This window comes from Dendrobium catenatum, unplaced genomic scaffold (genome assembly GCF_001605985.2).
Source record: "Dendrobium catenatum unplaced genomic scaffold, ASM160598v2 fragScaff_scaffold_745, whole genome shotgun sequence".
Lineage (NCBI taxonomy): Eukaryota > Viridiplantae > Streptophyta > Magnoliopsida > Asparagales > Orchidaceae > Dendrobium > Dendrobium catenatum.
The window spans coordinates 241043-263025 of record NW_021319207.1 but is presented as its reverse complement, the minus strand read 5'-3'; the positions used below and the strand labels follow the sequence as shown (position 1 = coordinate 263025).

At 33.3% G+C, this 21983-nt stretch overlaps 1 protein-coding gene across 1 annotated transcript; it reads left to right on the top strand.

The window, feature by feature from the left end:
• Window positions 1-2991: 2991 nt before the first annotated feature.
• LOC110094367 (thioredoxin-like 3-3) lies at window positions 2992-20404 on the top strand. The gene is made up of 4 exons (XM_020819587.2): window positions 2992-3187; window positions 9719-9858; window positions 9955-9980; window positions 20054-20404. The coding sequence occupies exons 2-4, from the start codon at window positions 9730-9732 to the stop codon at window positions 20271-20273; spliced, it is 375 nt and encodes a 124-aa protein (XP_020675246.1). The 5' UTR covers window positions 2992-3187; window positions 9719-9729; the 3' UTR covers window positions 20274-20404.
• The last annotated feature ends 1579 nt before the right edge of the window (window positions 20405-21983 follow it).

Genomic DNA, 21983 nt, shown 5'->3' with positions numbered 1-21983 from the left:
TTGATACACCCCAAGGATAGATGTCATTCCAATTCATCAAAGACCTTAGGTTGTCATTGTTTCCGCTAAAATAATTTTGTAATTGTGCACGTCAAATATATATCTTTGAGTGAAATATTAGTGAATTTTCTCTTTCCATTTATTTTATGAAAAAGAAAAAAAAAATCATTTATATGAGAGATGCTAATTAATTGAAATATCAAACATAACATACCCAAGTAAAATTAGGTAACATGAATTATAACATTCTTGTTTATGCATCAAATACAACTTTATTATAAATAGTTCATGTGCCGAAAACTCAATGTTGCATTCTATCAAAGATTACACAGTTTAATTTAAAATATGACATATATTTCAATACAAGGTGACAAAATAAAAAAAGAAGAGAGCAACTTACATATGTCAAACAAAAATATAAATATACATTACAACTATAATAGATGACCATCAATAGAAGTAAACATTCACACTATAGAGCATAACTAGATAATAATGATATATCTAGACCTACCATATTTTATATTGCCTCCTCACTTTCCTACTTCTGCTCCATAATAACTTTTGCATGCGAGCTTGCAATTGTAGATGAGTTGTATAACAATGAATGTAGTACTCAAATAAGTGTTAGATTTTTTACCAATTAATTCCAGTTAAAAGAGTTTTTCTTCCTATCATATTTAACAAGCTTACTCATTAACTTGTTGTGCAAATTTAATATAAACTTGTCATCATGGTTGCTTCACTTTCGATACATGTTGATGTTTAAATTAATGTCATATATTTCATGATATTGCAATATGTTAATGAGGCAATTTAGCTAAAGATATATTTTTGTAGAAAATTTAGCCCAACAATATGACAATCAAACGCTTTAAATTTTTCCAACCATGTCCGATTAGAAATGCTTTCATTGTGGGTCACTGTGTGTTTTCATAGTCTCCACATGTAATGCCATAAGCAACTAATCATGTTCCAACATTAAAAAATGAGTGCAACAATAGAATGCATCATTCAAATGCATAAGCATTTCTAATCTAGGGTTTGATGATTAGTCGCACTTTTTCCTTTGCCGAGCTATTGTCTCTACTAATAATGTGTTAGAGGAACCTTTACTAACTTTCTTAAAGATATGACCCATCCTTATTGTTGTAACTTATAATAGACTCAAGAAGAACTAAGGAAGACTTCAGGAAAAAAGGAATAAGTTGAGAAGGAGCTAACTATGGTGCCTCCAAACTTGATAACCATCAGACTTAAATAGGCATAATATTAGGACAAATTTATTCCCAATAATAACATACTATTTAATGAGTCCCTTATACAATAATTTTGTAATAGTGATATAGGAATCCAATAGTATTATCAAAGTATAAAATATAGTAATTGAACACATAAATATGATATATTATCTTGAGAAATATAGCAACCCAGAACCAACTACACAGGATTCCTCCTTTATGGGAACAATATCTGCTAAACACCACCATCAATAAATGTTTCTTATGTATACAAAAACAAAAAAGATTGTCCATCACAAATGACTTGTCTCATCAATTATCTCCATTTTCTTACAGTGTAAATATAAAATAATAGAAAAATTAGACTATCATATAAATAATAAAAATATTTAATTTATATAAGGATTTAATCATAATACTTATAAAATATAATTAAAAAAATATAACTAATTTATTTATTATGATATTTTTATTTATACTTATACTTATAAATTAGATATCTATATATTCAATTCTTAAAATCATTTACAAAATAAAAAAAAAGAGTTATGCTTTCAGGTGTAATCCATGTAATTTAGCCATAATTAATAATAATAGTTAATCTATTTTTCTTATATCCTAATATCATATTGAATAATACTTATAATATATTAATATTTAAAATAATCATTGATTAGTAAATTATTAAATTAGTGAAACATAAATTCTAATTTCAAAATTTTATAGGCAAGAGGTATATTTAAAAAGATTTAGTTAGAAAATATCATAAATAATATTTCTTTATTAGATTTAGGAAGAATTTAACTCTTAACATGACACAATGTAGAAAAAAACTCATATAGCCAATCCCACAGTGGAAAAAAAGTTTAATATTATAGTTGTATACTTATTATGTGTGAATTTCTAGTCTATCATTGTTCGTCTCTTTTTATAATTACTCTTCTCTGATTTTTTAGTATGTCCTTCCTAAGCAAAATTTTTATCAATCTTAATTATATATGAATATCATTATAATTATTAATTAATTGCATATTAATTAAACTAATGAAATAATAAAGCAAAAGCAAGGGCCCAATCAATAGATTATTTTCTGCAGACACCGAACGCAATTCACTATCCGGAGACCAATTAAAATGCGCTACGTCAGCGATACCAAACTCGATACCGAGCTTGATATCAAACTGGGGTAACGAACAATAACTAGCCGGATATCAAACATAAAATAATAGGACTAATTCTAATTAATCTACAAATATTTGCATGAAATTATTTCACCTAACCCAACCTAGAGTGGGACCGAAAGAACTAGGGTCACTAGACGGTATTCTCGACCATGGCCTTTCTGATATTCTTTGTCCATACTCTTCCTATAGTCTAAGCTTGCATATGAACTTTTATTTGGTCCAGTCACCTGACGTAGCTCTACATTCAGACGCCAGTAAAATAGTGCCACGTGTTCTCACTATTTAACGCGTGACCCGACAACCCCGACCCGGAACATAGACGAGATTGCTATGTTTGCATGTTGCTAGGTATTGCTCGGTATTGCTTTGTATTAGTCTTCACAGAACAATATTTTTCATTATTGCCGACCTAACAATACCGAGCAATACCTAGCAATATCGAATAATACCTAGAGCAATACCGAGCAATACACGAACATAACAATCCCGGGTCAAGTCATCAGGCCGTACGATATTGGATAAGACCACCTGGAGTCTGGAGACATGTTATTAGCATCCGAGCCTGAGCTATGTAAGGTCACCTGAACTCATAATTGTTCCGCAGGGTTTGCTTTTCGTTGTCTCCATATTCGTTGCCGCTTCGGCTTCCCGTGTTGCGACTTGCGGGGTGAAGTTTTGAAAGAGTGGAAGCTGCTTCGCCCTCTTCGACAACGTCGTTCCTGTTGGATCGGAAGTCACGACGGGAGCTCGCCACGCACGAAGGTGACGATCTTTCACCCCTTTTCGCGAGCTTCTGCAGCTAAGTCCTGTAAACTATGGGATTTACTAAACCCGGGATTTAGGAAAAATATGAAAACGCAATGATATGGGAATTTACTTACCGTGATATTTGAGCAGGCGTTTGGCAAGATTTAACTCGAATCCTGCTTAAATCCTGCATCCAAACTGTAGAAACCTTTCGTCAGACTTGCATTAAATCTGATAGCCGAAACTATTCATATAGAATGAAGAACGTAATGGATAACGGCAGCATAAAACTGATTCCCTATTCCATTGAAGAAGAACCCAAGCTCCACAATACTATTGGTATATATGTATTAAAGTTAGTTATCAACACGCGATGAGATGAAGATCAATTGGAGACTAATGGCTGGATGAACTACAACAATAAAGTGTATAGTAGCAGCAGGTGTCTTAGACAGAGAGATCTTAGAGCGTGCAACACCATTCCTAGATAACTTATCACTTGAATTAATCATTTATTATCTCCTCACAAGTTAACAATGTGTTCTTGAATTATTAACTTGGATCTGAAGTAAGCAAAGAACCCAGCAAACAAGGAATGTAAATATATATGTAGGTTGATCTTGTGAAGTAATACGATAAACAGAGATATGTTGGGATTCGATACAATTTTGAATGAAATGAAAATCAACCTCGATGTTTTTAGTAAGAGCATGAAACACCGGATTATTAGTCAAGGGAAGAGCTGAAACATTATCACAAAAAAATAGGTGTGGGTTCATCAAGTGAAATATGAAAATCAAGAAGCAAGCATCTCAACCTAATATTGTCAGTGGTTGCAATAGTCAAAGCCCAATATTCAGATTTAGTGGAAAAGTGAGCTATGATAGTTTGTTTTCTGACACACCACGGCATTAAAGTGGAGCCAAGGTAAGAGCAATAACTAGTAATAAAACAAGGATTACATTTGTGAGCAACCCAATCAGAGTCCAAGTAGGCATGAAGCTCAAGTTTGGAACAAGAGAGGGGTAATCCAAAGTGCATGGTTCCTTGAAGATATCTTAAAATTCGTTTCAGCAACTATAAATGAATGTGATATTGCCGATGCATATGCCTACAAAGGAAGAATACAACAAATGAAGTGCCAGAACGTGTAATAGCGAGTTACTAAAGCGACCCAACCAACTAGAAATAGAATTCAAGTTTGGCATGCAATTCAGAATCAACAACAATAGTCGGCCGTTTGGAGGGTAGAGTAAGAACATGCTTGTAATCTTAAAGAGCAATAACATTATTATGTACAATGTGATTAGATTGGTGGTGGAATTTCAAGAAAAAGTTGAGGATTTAAATGGAATCTTAGGTTTGAAATTAAAATTTTGATTTTGACTAATTTGCTAAGAAATTTTGGGAGCACTCGAGGGACTATAGGAGATGAGGTGGAGAGAGAATGGAGGTTGGTGTAGAGAGACAATAACAAAATATGAGATTTTTCATTCTTGTTCACTGGAGAGATAAAAGAGGTGTGAGGGTTGTGTCATTGAATCTCTTGACAAGAATTCAACTTTTCAATTATTTTCTTATGAGAGAGGAAAGGTGCTATGCGGGGAGAGAAAGATAGGAGAGAATTCAATTATAGGAAATTGGTAGAGTTAAGGGACAAACCTCTAAGAAATTATTGTATTCAAGTGCAAAATGATGAAAAATTGATGGAAACTTTAGCAAAATGGTAACTAATTAGCTATAATACAAAACTTAACCAAGATATACATCTGAATGCAAGAAAAAAAAAGGGATTCTGGAGTAAAATGTGGGAAAAGTAGTATCTGCAATGTCATTCTTCTACCTTCAAGATTGCCATCATATTTGTTAAAATTTGTGCTTGCTCTCCTACTCAAAGGCATTTCGTCAAGATTGGAGTTTGATGTAGCATTTGGAATTGCCACAAAAGTTTCTTACAAGATGCAGGTATTGTCTATCTTCAAGAAAATGCAAGCTCCTTCCATGGAATGTTTTGTTACTACTTTAGCCTCATAGAGAGTCTCCACCACTCTTACTCTCTAAGGAATAGCTCTTTGTGCTTTAGTGGAATTAATGTAGTCTAAAATTTGATTGGTGATGATTCAAATAGATAGGGCTTTTATTTATGCATTTAATTTTTTTCATAATTCAGCTATTTATTTATTTATTTTTAATTTTATTAAGATTGTCTTGTAATTAGCCTTGGGGGTAATTTGAATGTTCAATTATCTAACTATTTTTATGATACCCCAAATAGTCTTTTATTTATGCATTTAAAAATTTAATTTATACACAATTAGTAGTTATTTATATTTATTTTTTATTTTTATGAAGATTCTCTTACAATTAGCCTTGGTTTGGACTTTTACTTATCAAACAATTTTAATAAATAATTCCTTAAACTTTATGATGCATTTAATGAGAAAGTCCTACAATAATTGTTTTGGCTTCCTAGTTTTCTTGCCCTTATTTATATTTATATTTATTTTTATGAAGATTTTCTTGAAATTAAGCTGGGGGTAGTTTAAAATTTCTATACATAGCCTCATATTCATTGTAAAAAACTATGTTATGACGAATTTATGAAAAATTCCTATGGTCTTTGTTTTAGGTTTTTGATTTTCTTTTTTTGAGGATTCAACAATTTGATGTCTTGAGGGTTGATTTTTTTGGTATCTTTTCATTTATTTCTCACTATTTCTTATTGGTTTTCAGTATTCAACTGTGTACCCTACTTATGTTGATGCATGTGGTATGTAGGTTTGGATTGATTATTATGTGTTTGCATTAGTGTTTATTTTGACATGTTTATTAGCACCTTACTATTACTACACCTTATGTTATGGTTGAGTTTTCATAGTATTATGTGCTTTTTTATAAGGCATCCAACATTTTTTGATGAGCATGTTGGAATCGTTCATTCTCACTAGTGAAATGTTGCATTTTTAATGCTTATATTTATGAGATGATAGAGATGTGCAAATTGTATGCTATTGTTATGCTTAGCACATGAGCATGCCTGATGCTTTGGTGCTCGCTAGAGTTAACATGCTCACTTGGAATCGATGGTTTTTTGGAGCAAACAATCTCCCTGTTATTGGTTTTTTTGATGGTCATGCAAAAGCATGAACAAAAGCAAGAGAAAGGGAGGGAGGAAAAGAGAGAATCTTGCATGTAAATATCTTTGCATTCATATGATTCATCAAAATTCTCTTATAACAAAAAAGATAAATATCTAAAGCAATCAAGGGAAATAATATTGAAATTTTCACAAAACATCTTTTATTAAATAATTTATCGATCCCACATTTATTTCATAATAAATCTAAATAATGGAGGTGATGATATGTCCAATTAAGGTAAATGATAAAATGTTAAATAGTTTGTATTGTATTAACTCGCTTGTGGCGCAAAAAACTATTCCTTGAATTGGATGGATTGGTGTCCATGGAAGAGGTGTTGGGAAACATGCTCATGTGTAGTTTCAATTCTGCAAGAGCAATCAACCACTATAGTCTTGTGGATGTGGAGGAGGTTGATTCCTATCATAAAGAGCACGTGTGTTGAGAGATATTTGAACAAGCAATATATAACATATGGGTTTTGGAGCTGGATGTCACCACTTATCATTCAAGTCCACTTATCATTCAAGTGTAAAAAATCATCAGCATGTGTGAGGGTCCCACGATAAATGGCTAGGGTAATAGGGATAGTACAAACCAACTTATAACATTGAGAGTGGAGTAAGAAAAATTACAGGTAATCGAGAGCATTTTCTAACTCCACCAATTGAGAATCTAGATGCTTTCATACATTATGATTGTATTATGATCACCTATATAATGATCTGATGGTTGAAAATGTGGAAAAACTAAGTCAATTTGTGATGGACCAGGCAATGTGATAAGACATTGGGGGAACAACCTATATTTCTATCTATAGAAATTGAGGAACAATGATTGGAGGCTCCTGAGCTTAACGATATCTTACATCTCTAGCTCATAGAGCAATGTAATAATATTTTCAAATCAATATATTGTTGTAAAATTAAGTATTGGCATAATCTATAGTTTAAGTTTAAGCTTACACATATAATTGGGCTAAAATTCGAGCTCGTCATCAAGCTCAAGTTTGGTTACTATATCAATCTCAAGATTGGGTATGATTCTCAACATAAGTAGGCGAAAATAGAAAGACTGATGGAGCAAATGGATTTGGTGAGGCACTTAAAACTACCGTAATGTGGAGCTTGTGGAATTGAGTAGAAATATTGGGTTTTTGTTTAGTTTGCGAGAGTGGTGGATAATGTAATTAAGTGTAATGATAATTTGGTTGAGGATTGATTGAATGATTGTGTGTGGATAGTGATCATATGGTTAGAGAAAATGATGGCATTAAGACAAACATAAATATTGATTTCATGATGTGTTTAATGCAAAATTTGATGTGATTGATAAAAATATGAATGATGAGTGTGATCTTAGGTATCGTAATCATGTTGTTTATGAGAAGTATGATGTGATCAATGATAGTATAAAAAATGAGTGAGACCATGGGCATCATGAGAGGTATATGAAAAATGTGAATTTGGATACCAAGTTTGGCAATATTGGTCATCTTCAAAATCATCCCATGTATCTTAGTGGGTTTACCTAGATTGATAGGATTCAATTGTAGATTGAAGTATTGATGATGAGATGCTAAAGTTAAAGGTTGGTTATAAGGGCCTTGAAGATCATTATTCCAGTTATAATAATGATGAGATGCCATAATTTTAGGCAGTCATCATTAGATGATGAGATGTATTTGGAGAACAGCTGAACAATAGAGGATGATTTTTTTTGTTCTTTAGTGTGAGCTATGTTTTTCGTTTTTCCTTGAAATTGATGGAGATGATTCGATGATGTGTGGTCGATGTTGCAGGTAATCAGAGTCAGTTGAAACTATGAAGCAAATGAACAAGGAATTTTGATTTTTCTTTGATGTGGTTGACTAAGGAGGCCAAGGATGATATGTTTGGGAGGCTCCTCTTTTGTCGGCTCTCTTTGTAGAAAAGAAACTCCTTGAATTTAGAGGTGCAATGGAAAAATAACATAAAGAAAACAAAAATCAAGCAAATAAGCCAAGTCTTTATGTGGAAGATATTTTATGGCTAATTCTGTTGTGAATCTTGAAGGATATTTGTGCAATGAATGTAAATGACTTGTAAATATTTTGATGGGGATTTTATACATAAGAAGTTATCATGATTTTAATGTTAGAAAGGCGTGATGAAGCCAAATATTTTCAAATTAGGTTTTCATCAAGAAGGTATTGTGCCATTGGTTTTAGCAATTTGGAGAGGTAGCATGCTATAAATTTTTTTTTTGGCATATTTGGATGGAAGTGGTGTTGGCTTTGTTAAGGGAGCGATTAGGTGTTTTTCTTGGGTTGGGTTTGGTTGATGCAGAAGCACGAGAACTCCCTCTGTGCAAAAAAAGTATGGTTTTTGCATGATGATGATGAAGATGACTTGCACTTTGTTTACTTAAATGATGAGGGAAGGGGTGGTTGTATTAGAGGCCCACCAAGAGAGAGAAGTAAAATGTAGACCAAAGATGGGCCTAGAGAGAGTGTGTAGCTAACCACATCTTGAAGTGATAGGTTGGAGACAAACTTGTTTACAAATATTTTTGAATTCATATCATTAATTAAAATTTTCTTGTAAGCATCCTATATTCATAAAGAGGATTGTACATCGAAAGAGTAAACAAGAAAGAAAAGATTTCTAAAACAATCAAGACAAATAAAAAAAGACAAGCTTTTATTGAAAGATTCTCTTAGTAAAATCACTCGTGATTATATATTATTACATAATTCTAAAAAATCCCAAGTCTAAATTGTGCGAGTGATAACATGTCCAAGTACGGCATGCTATGGCATTATAAGAGCTCTGGTATTGCATCACGTTAGCTAGGCGTACTTATTGATTGCATCTCTCCATTTTATACATATTGATTATTAGAGTATGCATAGGCATGCTTTTTTTTCTTGATAATTATTTGGTCTTTTTGCTATTATTATCATTGATGCATACATCTCACTGCTTTGACTTGAAAATAAGAAACGACCATTAAGATATTTTTATAAAGCATTAAGCATTACTGATCTCACCTATATTTACTAATATTCTATTGTTTGGCATTAGTTATCAATTTTTGACTTATTGTTATGTTATTTTTTAGTCATGTTGTTTACGTGTAATCCTTAAGGTATTAGGAAAGAGTCGCATATCAATAGTAAGCGAAATAAGTATTATTTGGTTATTAATATTGATTGTAAGATTTAGATTCCCTTTGATGAATAATTATTTGTCTTACTTTTATTTAGTTTTGGTGGATATAATTGCGTTGATGTCTATGTTTTTAGCATCTCTTACATGGTTATGGTGGAACTTTATATTTTTTACATAGGCAGGTTATATATGCAATCATGTATTGGAAACATAACCCATCTTATTGTTCTGCCATCAAAAATTTTTTTGGCCAGTTGGGCTAATCATGATAGAGGGAGAGAAGAGAACAAGCCTGGAAGGGTTGGGATTAGCACTTCCACATAAGATCCATGTTGCCTCGAGTGATTCCCAGCTCAAGGAGATCTTACTAAACATTAAAACCTCCAGGACACCTGTGAGTCTTGAGTTTTCTCCCTTTTTCTTTAATTTTTGGAGTGGTTATCCTTAATAACTACTTTAAATTAATGGGATATTGAATTTTTTTGTTTAGGCTGTTATAAACTATGGGGCTTCATGGTATGATCTTATTTTCACCCTTTGTTGTTTCGTATTTTGACATTTTTGAGAAATTTTAAGGTTTATTCTCTTATGTTGAAAATTAAAGCTGCTTATCTAATTTGTTATTTTTAGTGAGATTGCCCTAGAACCATTTTTCCAAAATATTTCATGAATTTAAGTTCAATTGTTGAAGCAAGTTATTATGATTCTAGTGCAAAGGGTAAAGTATATTTAAGGAGATGATTGAGCACTTTCTAATGCTTTCATGTTCAATTAAATCAATTTCGTTCCCCACAAATCCATGATGGAGCAATTTCTCATGCTTTCATGTTCACTTTAAATCAACTTCATTCCATCAAAACTAAGAGATTTTTAATTAATATGAAGGTTGAAATCTGTCAGGTGATTTAGGAGTTGGAACTGTGGTAATCAACAAATCAACTTATATACTTCTTATGTTATGAGAGATACATGACAAGAAGCTAGGGCCTACGGCTCCTTTACATAATGGAACTTTGTAAATTGAAGTTCATGCAGGTTAATGAGTCTTATATGAGCCTCTCAACTGCCATCTTTGAGTTCTATGGAGGCTTCTCTATTCAATGCCTTGTCTACTTGATATATTATCACCATAACTAATATCATCCACATCATTATTTATGCCTTTTGAATTCAACATATAACATGCTTTTTACATGTGCATGGGAGGGCTAGAAATATTCGAGTTGTAGGGTTGTGTACTTGTCATGCTCCAATATTTAGGAACCTTCTATATTCTAGAGCTTCTCAAAGAGGTGGGCTTACTCTTTCCTATGAATTGAGCTCCTTTGGATTGGAGAGTAGTGATATGATTGTTGTTGAAAGCATCTCCTTGACACGAAGAAGTCAAACATACTAGTTTTTACTCTGTCATTTGGATACCTCAGAGTTAAAAAGCTAAATTTTTTGTTGGAGGAACTTAGAAAATCTCATCTCCTCTATATTATGGACTTAACAACTTATTGCTTCTTAGAGGTGTTGAGTAATGGTAGTGACCACTAATATGACTTCATAAGCTGAAGAGTTAGTTGCCCCCTCTTGCCTTAGAGTATATTCCATCCTTGTTTTAAAGAGGGGATCAAGATATGGATTTGAATTTAAATTGTCCTGGAAACATCACCTTTTCATGGAAGGGGCTTTCCAGCACCCTTTAGTTAGAGGGGAATGGGATCTTCCTGGTCATCTTCATTATTGCTTTTTAGTGATAATGACCATATTGGATTGGGGGCACATTTTTGTAAAACATTAAAGCCATCTTGTTTACTGCCTTCTTTGGTGGCTGCGGACTTCACAATCAACGCCATAACTTCTTACAATTGCACAGGAAGGTGTTAGACCGGTCCAATGGACCGGTCCAGCCGGTCCACGCGGGACCGACCCAACCACAACGAGGCGGAAGTTCCGCCTCCCGTTTCCGCACGCACGCCCGCCGTTTCAGCCGCACGCCCGAATAGGAAGGTTTTTGAATGGATTTTAGGAGGGAAATTGAATGTAGGGATTGTTTAGGGAATTGCTTTTGATTTGTATGCATTAAATAGTTGATTTTTCTAGGGTTTGAGTATCTTGAATTTGGCTGAAATTTGAGATCTCGTAGATTTAGGTTTCTTTGGGCTCTAGCGGCGTCTAGAGATTTGGGAGAGATCGATCCTCCTCTCTAATTGAGGATCAATTGTATCTTTTCTATTTTGTTGCCTCTACTAGTAAAATACAAGTCTTTTCTCCACTGTTTTTCTCCTATTTGCTATTTTTCCACTGTTTTGGGGGCTGATTTCTGCTGTGGACAGCAGGTTATCATTGATTATTGCTTCTAAAGTGGTTAGGAAATACTTGAAATCAAGTATTTCTTATCAGAAGGGTCCCATCAAATGGAAATTTTTTATGGTATTTGCAGTTATGATCTTTCTTTATTAGATTTAAATGAGTATTTGACTTTTAACAAGACACAATGGCGTAAAAGGATTCATGTAGCCGACCCCACGTAGTGGGACAAAGGCTTGATGTTGTTGTTGTTGTTGTTGTAATTACATAGACTGAAAAGAATCGCATATTATCATCTACTTGGTGCTCCTTTGCTTTGGAGACGAATTCTACAAAAAGCTCTAAATGAGATATGAAAATAAAAAATATGGAGCTTAGCCTCTGTATACATCTTGCTGAATTTGAGTTGTAGGATGAAAGAACCTAGGTTTATTTGCTCGATAAAGCATTGTTGGGGACACCTTATCTCTTCCAAGGTGCTACATGTCAAGAGACGATCATCGTAATGCTTTCATGCTACATGTCAAGAGACGATCATCGTAATGCAAAGTCATGCTCTAATGATTAATAAAATTCACCTTCTTTTGGATAACATTGCTTTTTGTAATAATATAGAGTAGTTAGCTATTTTCTGCAATTTATACCAGAACATTGTGATCAAATAATATGATGACAAAAGCATTTTAGGCATAGAGAGCCTTGATTATGAATTACTGAAAAAATGCATAGAAGGGTTTTGACGAGTCTTCCATAGATTCCTTGATTTTGATAGGGCTTCCTAGATGCTGAGTTGCATAAGTTTTCATGTCTAGGTGATGATACTTTATTCCACTCCTTGGGGGTGGCTGAATGTTTGCTCAAAGCAGGAAAGAATTGTCTTTAACAAAAATGGACCTCTTTTTTGATGAGGAAGTTCTTTGCCACTCTTTAGTTATACTTTAGCTAATTTCTTTTATGGTTGCTCTAGTAAGACTGGAAGTCCTTCATTCAAAGTCTCTTTACGTTAATCAACTATTGGTTGAGATGATTCCTCCTCAGATATGGCTTCAACATCATTAGTGTATGTTGGATAATTCTTTAAAAAACTAGCAAATTCATGTGAATATTTGTATAAGAATGGTAGCAGTTTTTCTTGTTTGAATGCTGATACTTTTTGTTTGGAAAGAAAGAAAGGAACTTTGAGTTAATGCTTATGTTTTATGAAAAAAATGTGTGAGCAGCATGTTCAACCCCTGAATTGGCTGTTTTTCCTTTTCTATATTTGTAATTTGTAGGCTTATATGTAATCAGGCCAATGGATAAAGAAAGAAGTGAAATTACATTATACATTACTCAAATGAAAATTTAAACCAAACATACAGCGAACTAAAAGAAAAAAAACTTGCATCCAGTGAATCTAAATTTCAGGAGGAAAGGGCTCATTTCTAGCCACTTTAACAGTATGAATATTTCTCATTAACTCATTAGAGTAATCATAAGGAGTTTGACATTGCCTTGAGAAAGTTTTTCTTGCTCTCAGCTCTCATCATGTTGCCCTCCTATACTTTCTATTAATGAAACTAAATAAAACTTACATGGGTCTTTTCTCTACTTAGCATTTCTAACGATTACAAACTCGCAGATCTCTGCCAAATTTGTTCGGCTTGGACAAATTTGGCTCCGAGAAATTTAGCATTTGTTTTTCACTGAGCATATGTCTTTGGCAAAATGAAACATGAATGCAAGCGCACAAGATATTTTTGAAATTCATCATCAATATTGATCACAATATCATCACTTATAGTAGCTTCATGTGCAAGTTATATAGATTTGTCTAGGAAATTGTTAGATGAAAATTCACAAAGTGGAGATAGTGAAAGAGAAGAATTTATGGAATTGACATTAGGTTCATGAAACAAGGTTACGTAAGACATTAAATCAATGTCAATTTTTCATAGATTTTTTTATTTGTTGGCATTACTTAAAATGGGTGGCTGAATTTTAAGTGGTCAATCCTTTTTCATTTTTAATTTCTTTAAGGTTTTAATGTGAAACTTTTTGTATTTAAACAAACCATTACTTCGTTGTCGTATGTAAACTTTATAAACATCCTATTTACATCAACATAAATCTTATTGTTATATTTAATTATCCAAATTTTTTAAAATTTTCTTATTCAAGTTAGTCTATATTATGGGAATGGTTGTGCAAACATACTTGATCTATACTCAATAGTAGGGGTGCTAGTAAAAGACAAGACCTGACCTGATAACTCAGCTTAAACTTATCTAAAAAATCTAATTTCGGTTTGGCCTGATTTTTATTTGAGTTGGTTTTGGGCCTAAATTATAGGGCTAATTATTATTTGGGTTGGGTTCGAGTTGAACCGAAAAAATTGAAATCAACTTGAAATTGACCTGATTACTATTTGGGTTTTGGTTAGATTTGATTCATGTTGATTAAGTCAACCACGTCATATTCGGGTTAATTGGGTTGTGTTGTTATAAAAACGTACATGCTCAATTTTTCTATACAAGTTTGTTGGGCCAGATGTGGGTTTGGTTTGAGTTGGGTTCAAGTTAAAGATTTTGACCCGTATAATAAATAAGTTGTGTTTAGGTCAATTAGATTCAAGTCGAGTCAACTTTGTGTCAGATTTGAACCCTGCCTGCCAACTCAAATTGACACCCCTACTCTATAGTAAGCTCAACATGCTCTATAGCTTTCTAAGTTAAAACTTTGTACCTATTTCAAATGGACTCATGCCCATAGACTTATTAACATAGTCTGCTATCAATTTGTGGTTGATAACCAGTTAAAAGTTGTAGTTTTGTTCTCATCGTTTTCTCAAAACTTTATGTAGAATAACTCATGGATTTTGCATATCAATCATAATAATTATTTTAAGGAACCCATGTAATTTAACCACCTCATTAAAATATAATTTAACAATGTTGGATGCATTAGCAGTTTATGATATGCCATGAAATAAACTATTAGTTATTTTTTAAAAAAAGACTAGTTATAAAAATAGAATTACGCTTTCTCAACATTTGTGATAAACCTTATACAAAATACATACTAATGTCCTCCCATACTTGTATGGAATTGGCAAAGGTGTAAATACAGCTTTAGCTATGTTTTCTGCTTTTAGTAGTATGACAAATTCTACTTTATGAAATTATATGTGTCACATCTCTTTTTAAACCAGGCCAATAATATTTTCCTTCAGCCATGTTATAGTTTTATGTCGCTAAATTGTCCAACGACACCTTCAACATTTAATTTTAAAATAAAAAAAAACCCTTAAAGATGAATAAAAAAGGCAAAGATAAGTATTATTAAACTAAATAATCATCTTTGAGAATATAATTTTTGTCAAGCATTGATAAATTATTATCTAATTCTTGATAAATCTCTTTAAATCCCTTACAAATGACATACTCCTCTTTTATATTATCAAAATTAATTCTCTTCACCTATATTTATGACCACAATAACGTATAGTCTTCATTAAACAGCTAAGGCCTCAGATAATGAATAGTTTGCACAAAAATACAAAATTTCATATGATAGTTTGCATTTCTATTTAGCCACATTAAATTTATCATTAAAGAATACAATGATGTGTCCTTCCTAGCTTAATACTCAATCAATGTCCATACTAGATGCATCTCAAGAAACTTCAAACATTTTATTAAAATCAAGTAATTTAAGCACAGGTGCTCATCCATTTGACCATAACAAATCTCTCAAATTCTTATGCTCACAATTAGAGGCTAGAACCGATTCAGAAAGGTTTTATTAATTTTCTTTAGGTTTCCTAAGTACATACTGATCAAAATAGGTGTACCTCATGGAGCGCTTTTGGATGTAGAGTTTTTTCTTTAAATGTTTTCTATTATTTGTTGTTACCTGCAGATCCCTTTGTTTTTGGTTTCTCCTTGTGACATCAACCAAATTTCTCTTTTTCCTTCTAGATAAGCTGTGGACAGCAGTGGCCTTTACTGATTTATTTTTAATTTTCATTTAGCAAACTACTGTATATTTTTTCTTCCTGATAAACTGTCCACAGCCGATTTGTATTTGATTTATCACCGAAATCACATATGGTTCCCTGATTTTCTGATCACAAGATTTGTAAAATTTTCCCCAGTTTTGTTGTGTTAGATTTCAATGATATGGTTATGCACCAGGTGTCGTCTTTTATAGCAGACACCAACAACAATCAATCAACAAACTAGTTGTCTTTACAAACAATAAGGAAGAGCCATAAAATAGCTAGCTATATGTGCTCGATGCCAGGATGCTTAGCTACGGTTTTTGTTACAATGCCTGAACTTTGGACTAGCAACTGCGATGGAATTTGGAGATTAGAGGGAAGCAGAAGATTTTTTAGATTTCTGATTCATTTTATTGTAGGAAATCAAGCCTGTTTATCTGTAAATATTGCATAGACAAATACTTATCCAATCCTAAACAAACTCCGCAAAAAGAGGAAACTTTAGATACAATAACAAACTAGATAACTTCAAATTACAAGATAATTTAGGGATGAATTTTTATAATATGCATTTTAACACAATTTTATCCCAAAAAGTTAGAAAAATAATAAAATTCATCCTTGTCCTGCCATAATATAGAATTTGAATTTGATCCAACAATCTAGCTTCTAGAGTTTTAATCTCCTTTGTATGATGTTTGAATAATAATTTAATCATCTCTATGGACTCCTAACAATTGGTTATTTAATCTCATTGATTTGATATAAGAATTATCATCGTCAGCAATTTTTTTGGAGAAATTAGGCTGTTAAAACTTCATTGAACACGATCTCTTTGATTTATCAATGATTTGATGTTTAAATCATGATTACATGCGATCTGATTGATGTCGTATTTGTTTAGATTCCCAAATTATAGGTTCCCATCTCAAAATATCCATACAACTGGGACTTTCTAGCTTCCCAGTTGTACCACCTTATTTTGTTTGACCACTGATCTCTTATGATGTTTCTTGGACATTTTTGAAATATCTTTTGAGAGTTTGAATTTTGAGAATTATTTTGTTCATGGAGCTTGGATGGCTTTTCAACTTTAGAAGCCTCCATTAAATATCCAAAGTCATAAATTATGGGTACTACTTGGTTTGACGTATTTCTATGATAATCTCTATTCTTTCAAACTTGCCAGACTTTATCTTGTTTGAATTGGCAAGGCGGTGGCTCTTTTTAATCTCATTTTCTAGCAATGAAGGCTTCCCTACTTTCACGAGCTCTTGCTCTATTGCTCTATTGTTCTTTTGGAAATTTTTTTTTTTCTTATGGATGTTTTTGGGTAAAGGTCATCTTTGTGTAATTGTACAAAATTTTGACCACTTGATCACCTTTACTTAGATGGAGGCAATATTGATGATCGAGTTCCAGCATAATGACAAATTTGAAAGGGATGTGCCAAAGACGGGCTATATATCTAGCTCTTCAGTCTGTATTTGCATGTCACCTTGTTTGCCCTAGTTAAGAGAGCATGCCTTCTCTTTTCTTTTTCAACTGGTAGAAATTTCTACCATGCATTGATAAGTCTAGTTGCTTGCCTTGTTTCCACATCTTTCATTGCTTGGATTTAGTCTTTTTTAATAGATGTTGATGAGGACATCAACCAGAGATTTCGACATGTGTACCATCGACGGAATCGTAGATCGACGGATATGATTTAGAGTCTTTACTTTTGATTTATTTTATGTTTTATTTATTTTGCATTTCAGTTTTCCTAGTTTACCCCTATGGGTAATGAGTTCTTATTGTAGCCCTGAGGGCATTTGAGTCTTTCTTCTTTTCTTTATTATTGAGGCCTATATATAGAGGTCTTGTGCTTTGTAAGAGGTTAATGAATGATTAAATGAAAATTCGATATTTGTCTTCTTCTTGTGTGTACACTTGAGAGAGGAGAAGCCTAGGAGAGGCTCAAACGAAGTACCCAACAGCCCCTTCAGGTGAGCTCTTGGTTTTCCCCCAAAACTTCTTCTTCTCTTTCTTCTTCCCCCACCACCCGAACCCCTTCTCTTCTCCCAGCCAACAGCCCACCTCAGCCCCTCTAACCTCAACCCTAACGCCACATCCAAACCTCCACCCACCGGCCCAAATCACCATTCCCCTCTCCTACCCGACGCCATCCCTACCCCCGTTCCCCATTGCCACTGGCCTACCATCATGATCCCCACCATAATGATGATTCCACTCAACATAATGTCTTTCCTTAATTAATTCAAGCAAGAAAGAAAAGGATTGAGAGTTATTTAAAATTCAAATTTGAATTTCAAATACTTTCCATAATTGCAATTCCTAATTTAGGAAAGTTTATAAACCTAAATCTAATTTCAATTTAAATTAGATTTGATTTAATGTTCTCCTTCCTAAATTAACTCACTCATTTTGGAAGCTCTTAATTCCTCCCCAAAATTTCCTCCTCCCCTCTCTAAATCTCGCCAGCCCCTCCCTTGCTCATGCTTCCTCTCTCCACTTCAAATCTCTAATTCCAAGTTGAATTTGAAATTAAATTTCAAATTCAGTTCCTTCCCAAATTACTTAAATCTAAAATTAACTTTAGATTTACTCATAATCCTCTCACCCAAACCCTAACCTAACATAGCCCACAAATCCTCCTCCTCCTTGGCCCCTCCTCTCCTCTTGTTTCTCTTGGATACCCTAATTCTTTCACGAGTTTTAGAGCAAAGAAGAGAAAACAAACCATCTACCATTAGTGCATGTCTGACCATGAGATTGACCACGGATTCATATACAACGCTCAAGGAGAAATTGACATCTTGCAATCCCCTTTCTTTGATCCAGACTGGGAATTCGAGGATTCAGTAGAAAGCTACGTAGATCGCATACTCTATCATCTCGCTGAGATGATTGACAAGCAACGACCAACTGGACATTGGCAAATCATCGACCGACCATCAACCTCCCCTCCTCTGGCGAACAATACCTTACGCGTCACTTGTCTTGTGGTGGCATCACTAGGGTTACTTCTCCCCTTTCTCCGCTAAACACCAATTTCAAGAGCAAGAGTGAGAGAACTTAAGGTGAACCCTTCTCATTTTTAAGCCGTGGATTTTTGTTTCATTGCCATTAGTTTTACTTTCTTATTTTTGTTGTTGCTTGCAAGTATCATGTTAATTTCGTTTGTAATCGCTTGCTATTACATAAACTCTAACGGAAATTTCTAAGAATCGAACTTGGTGAAACATAAGTTTACGATTAGCAAGGTTAAAGTTCAAATTATTATTAATTTCCAAAAAGCACTTCTTGTTTACTTACATGTTTCACGTCAGATGTTTTCTTTGTGAGCTAACACTGATAAGGTTGTCGACATGATATTTCTTATTTGTTATGAAGGTATGAGTTGTCAAAAATAACTTGTTAGTTGTTAAGTGGAGCATCCTTGCCTACCATTTCCTCGATGTAATGTTTGGTGATCGCAAGCTTCAACTGACACTATAAATGATATATGAGGCAATAGAACATATATATGTAAAAGATATGTCATCAATGATTTGGGGCTTTTTATTTTTTTTGCATTAAATTTGCATATTAGTTAAGAAAGAAGTATCTTTCTTAAAGGAAATATGCTATAAACCTTATTGAAGAAATTGATCTTCTTGGGTGTTAGCCTGCAGATTCTTCCATAAAAACTCTGTATTTCGATGAGGATGACTAGGGCTTTGTTTGGGACGAGTTTCTTGTTGCTTCTTTAAACAACTTTATAGTATAAAAAATTTAATTTTTGTACTAAAAAGATGCTTTAAGAAGCATCAAGAAAGCCGTCCCAAACTAAGCCTAAGCTATAAAGATCATTTTAAGTACCATTTTCTTGTTTGTTATCTCATCTAGCCATCACTCGACTGGTATATCATTTGTTGTTAGTGTGAAATCTCCAAGGAAATATCCTCTGCCTATAAGAAACATTAACATTTGAGGATTGAAATTTTTTTAATGTTGATTATGTTGGATCTATTAAAGATCGAAATTATATTTCATGATACTATTTTAGTGGGTAAAAATCTCATGTCCTGGAAAAAATAAGAAGCTAATAGTTGTAGTTATGTTCAGGTATGTAGCCAAATTCTTGTCGAAGAATTTTGACTTTCCTGTCAGAAAATTTATGATCCTTAATTGTGATCTTACAACTATCTATATTTTAAGAAATCCTATCATTAATGAAAGGATCAAACAAATTGAAATATACTGTTCTTTTGCATAAGTGATATTGTTGGTTGGTCCCTGTTTCTTTTACATAAATGAAAAGTTGCAGGTGCCGAGTTTGTAGCCAGATCCTTCCTACTTTCTGCCACTTAAGCAGTAAGTTCAAGAAGCTCTCTTTCATCTACGCTGACATTGATGAATGCCCTGAGACCACTCAGAACATACGCTACACACCCACCTTTCATTTCTATAGAGATGGAGAGAGGGTTGATGAGATGTTTGGAACCGGAGAGGAGAGGCTGCGCGATAGGCTGTGGCTTCATTCATGAAAATTGTTCACTCACTGCATCCCAACCACATGCTGTTTTCTTCAGCAGAGAAACCTTCTAAGCATCCTAAGGTAGTATTCAATTTGTATTTCAAATATTTACATTTTTGAAGCTGTGGTGCACTTCCCTCTCAGGCTTCGCTTGGGGCTGCATTTTTCTTGCTTTCTAAAATAACTTTCTAGTACAAAATTTTTTTGAATTTGAATTTTTTGTACTAAAAAATCATTTTAAAAAGCAATACGAAAGTTGTCACAAATGAAGGTTTCGTTTGTGATAGCTTTCTTACTGCTTCATAAAGCAGTTTTTTAGTACAAAAAATTAAAATTTTTATATTTAAGAAGTTGAAAGAAAGTCGTCCCAAACAAAGCCGAAGCCTCAGATTTCAAGTGTGTTGGCTGTTGAATAACAAACCAGTTCACCATATTTGCCCACTATTAAACATGTTTTTGCAGCTTGAATTGCTTGGGAAATAAGCTTTTCAAGTCATATATGCATGATCAGTGTCATTAGTAGAATTTCAAGTAAGATGGTGAAAAAGCTCAACTTAAACTATACATAATTATATATAAATAAATATGCAGAAGCTATCCAGCCTCTCTCAAATTTCACATGTGGATCCAATTTATTGGTACTCTGCTTCTTTTTGCGCTTCTTTTGGAATGAGTTTCTTACTATTTTTTAAAACATCTTTTTAGTAAAATTTTTGTATTAAACAACTGCTTTAAGAAGTAATGGACACCATAATTGACCATGATATGTCTATATCTATATAGAATTGTCTACAGCTGGATGCATAGAGCATCTTCCAAGCTTCGCAAAATTACTTAAATATTCAGCCAAAAAGAGGACAGTCGACGGTATTTTCCAAGCAACTTCGTGATTCATTGAATTTCCTGCAAATGATTGCTTTCCGAGCCCACTCATGAAATTATGGATCGAAGCTGGAAGACTAAAGTGAGACCAAGAGCTACAAATACGTCCCCACACACACCTTTTAGATTCGCTTGCGCACTTTGGATGCCCATATGGGACAGGAAATCACGTGGGCGACGCTCAATGGCCCCTCCGCCCCACTCAGGCGCTGTTGAGTCCAAAATAATTATAGCATTATCTTAGAGCTTAAGGACTTCACACTCAAGGAGCTGGATACCATCAGCAGCGAATTTTTTTTAAAAATCTAGGTTTAAATAAAATATAATTAGAAGAAGAAACTTAATTAAGAATTAATTTTTAAAGATAAAAAATGTATTTTTTCGTGTTTAAGGAAAATGTAATTCTAATTTACGTTTTCTTTTGAAAAAAAAAAAACATTTTCATGCATTCCAGCCTTTTTTTTTTTTTTGCGTAAAAGCACAAATTTTTTTACCTCAAAATGGTTAGATTATGAAGTGTGGAGTCCTGATTGGAGCTTCATCCTATTTTATGAGTATGCGCATTAAAAGTGCAATGGTGAATAATTATTGTATTTTTATTGTGCACACTTATAAAAATTGGACAGTTCTTCGGTCTGGATTCTGCACGTAATAATTTCTCTTCAAAATGACATGTATTCTTATACTTTTGAAAACATAACGATGCGTTTTTTTTTAAATAATTTGGTTAATGAGATATTACAGTTTTAATTAAAGTACAATTATGTTATTAAAATTATTTTGATGCTTAATTATATTAATTAGGTTTAAATTAATAAAAAGAATCTATTCGAATATT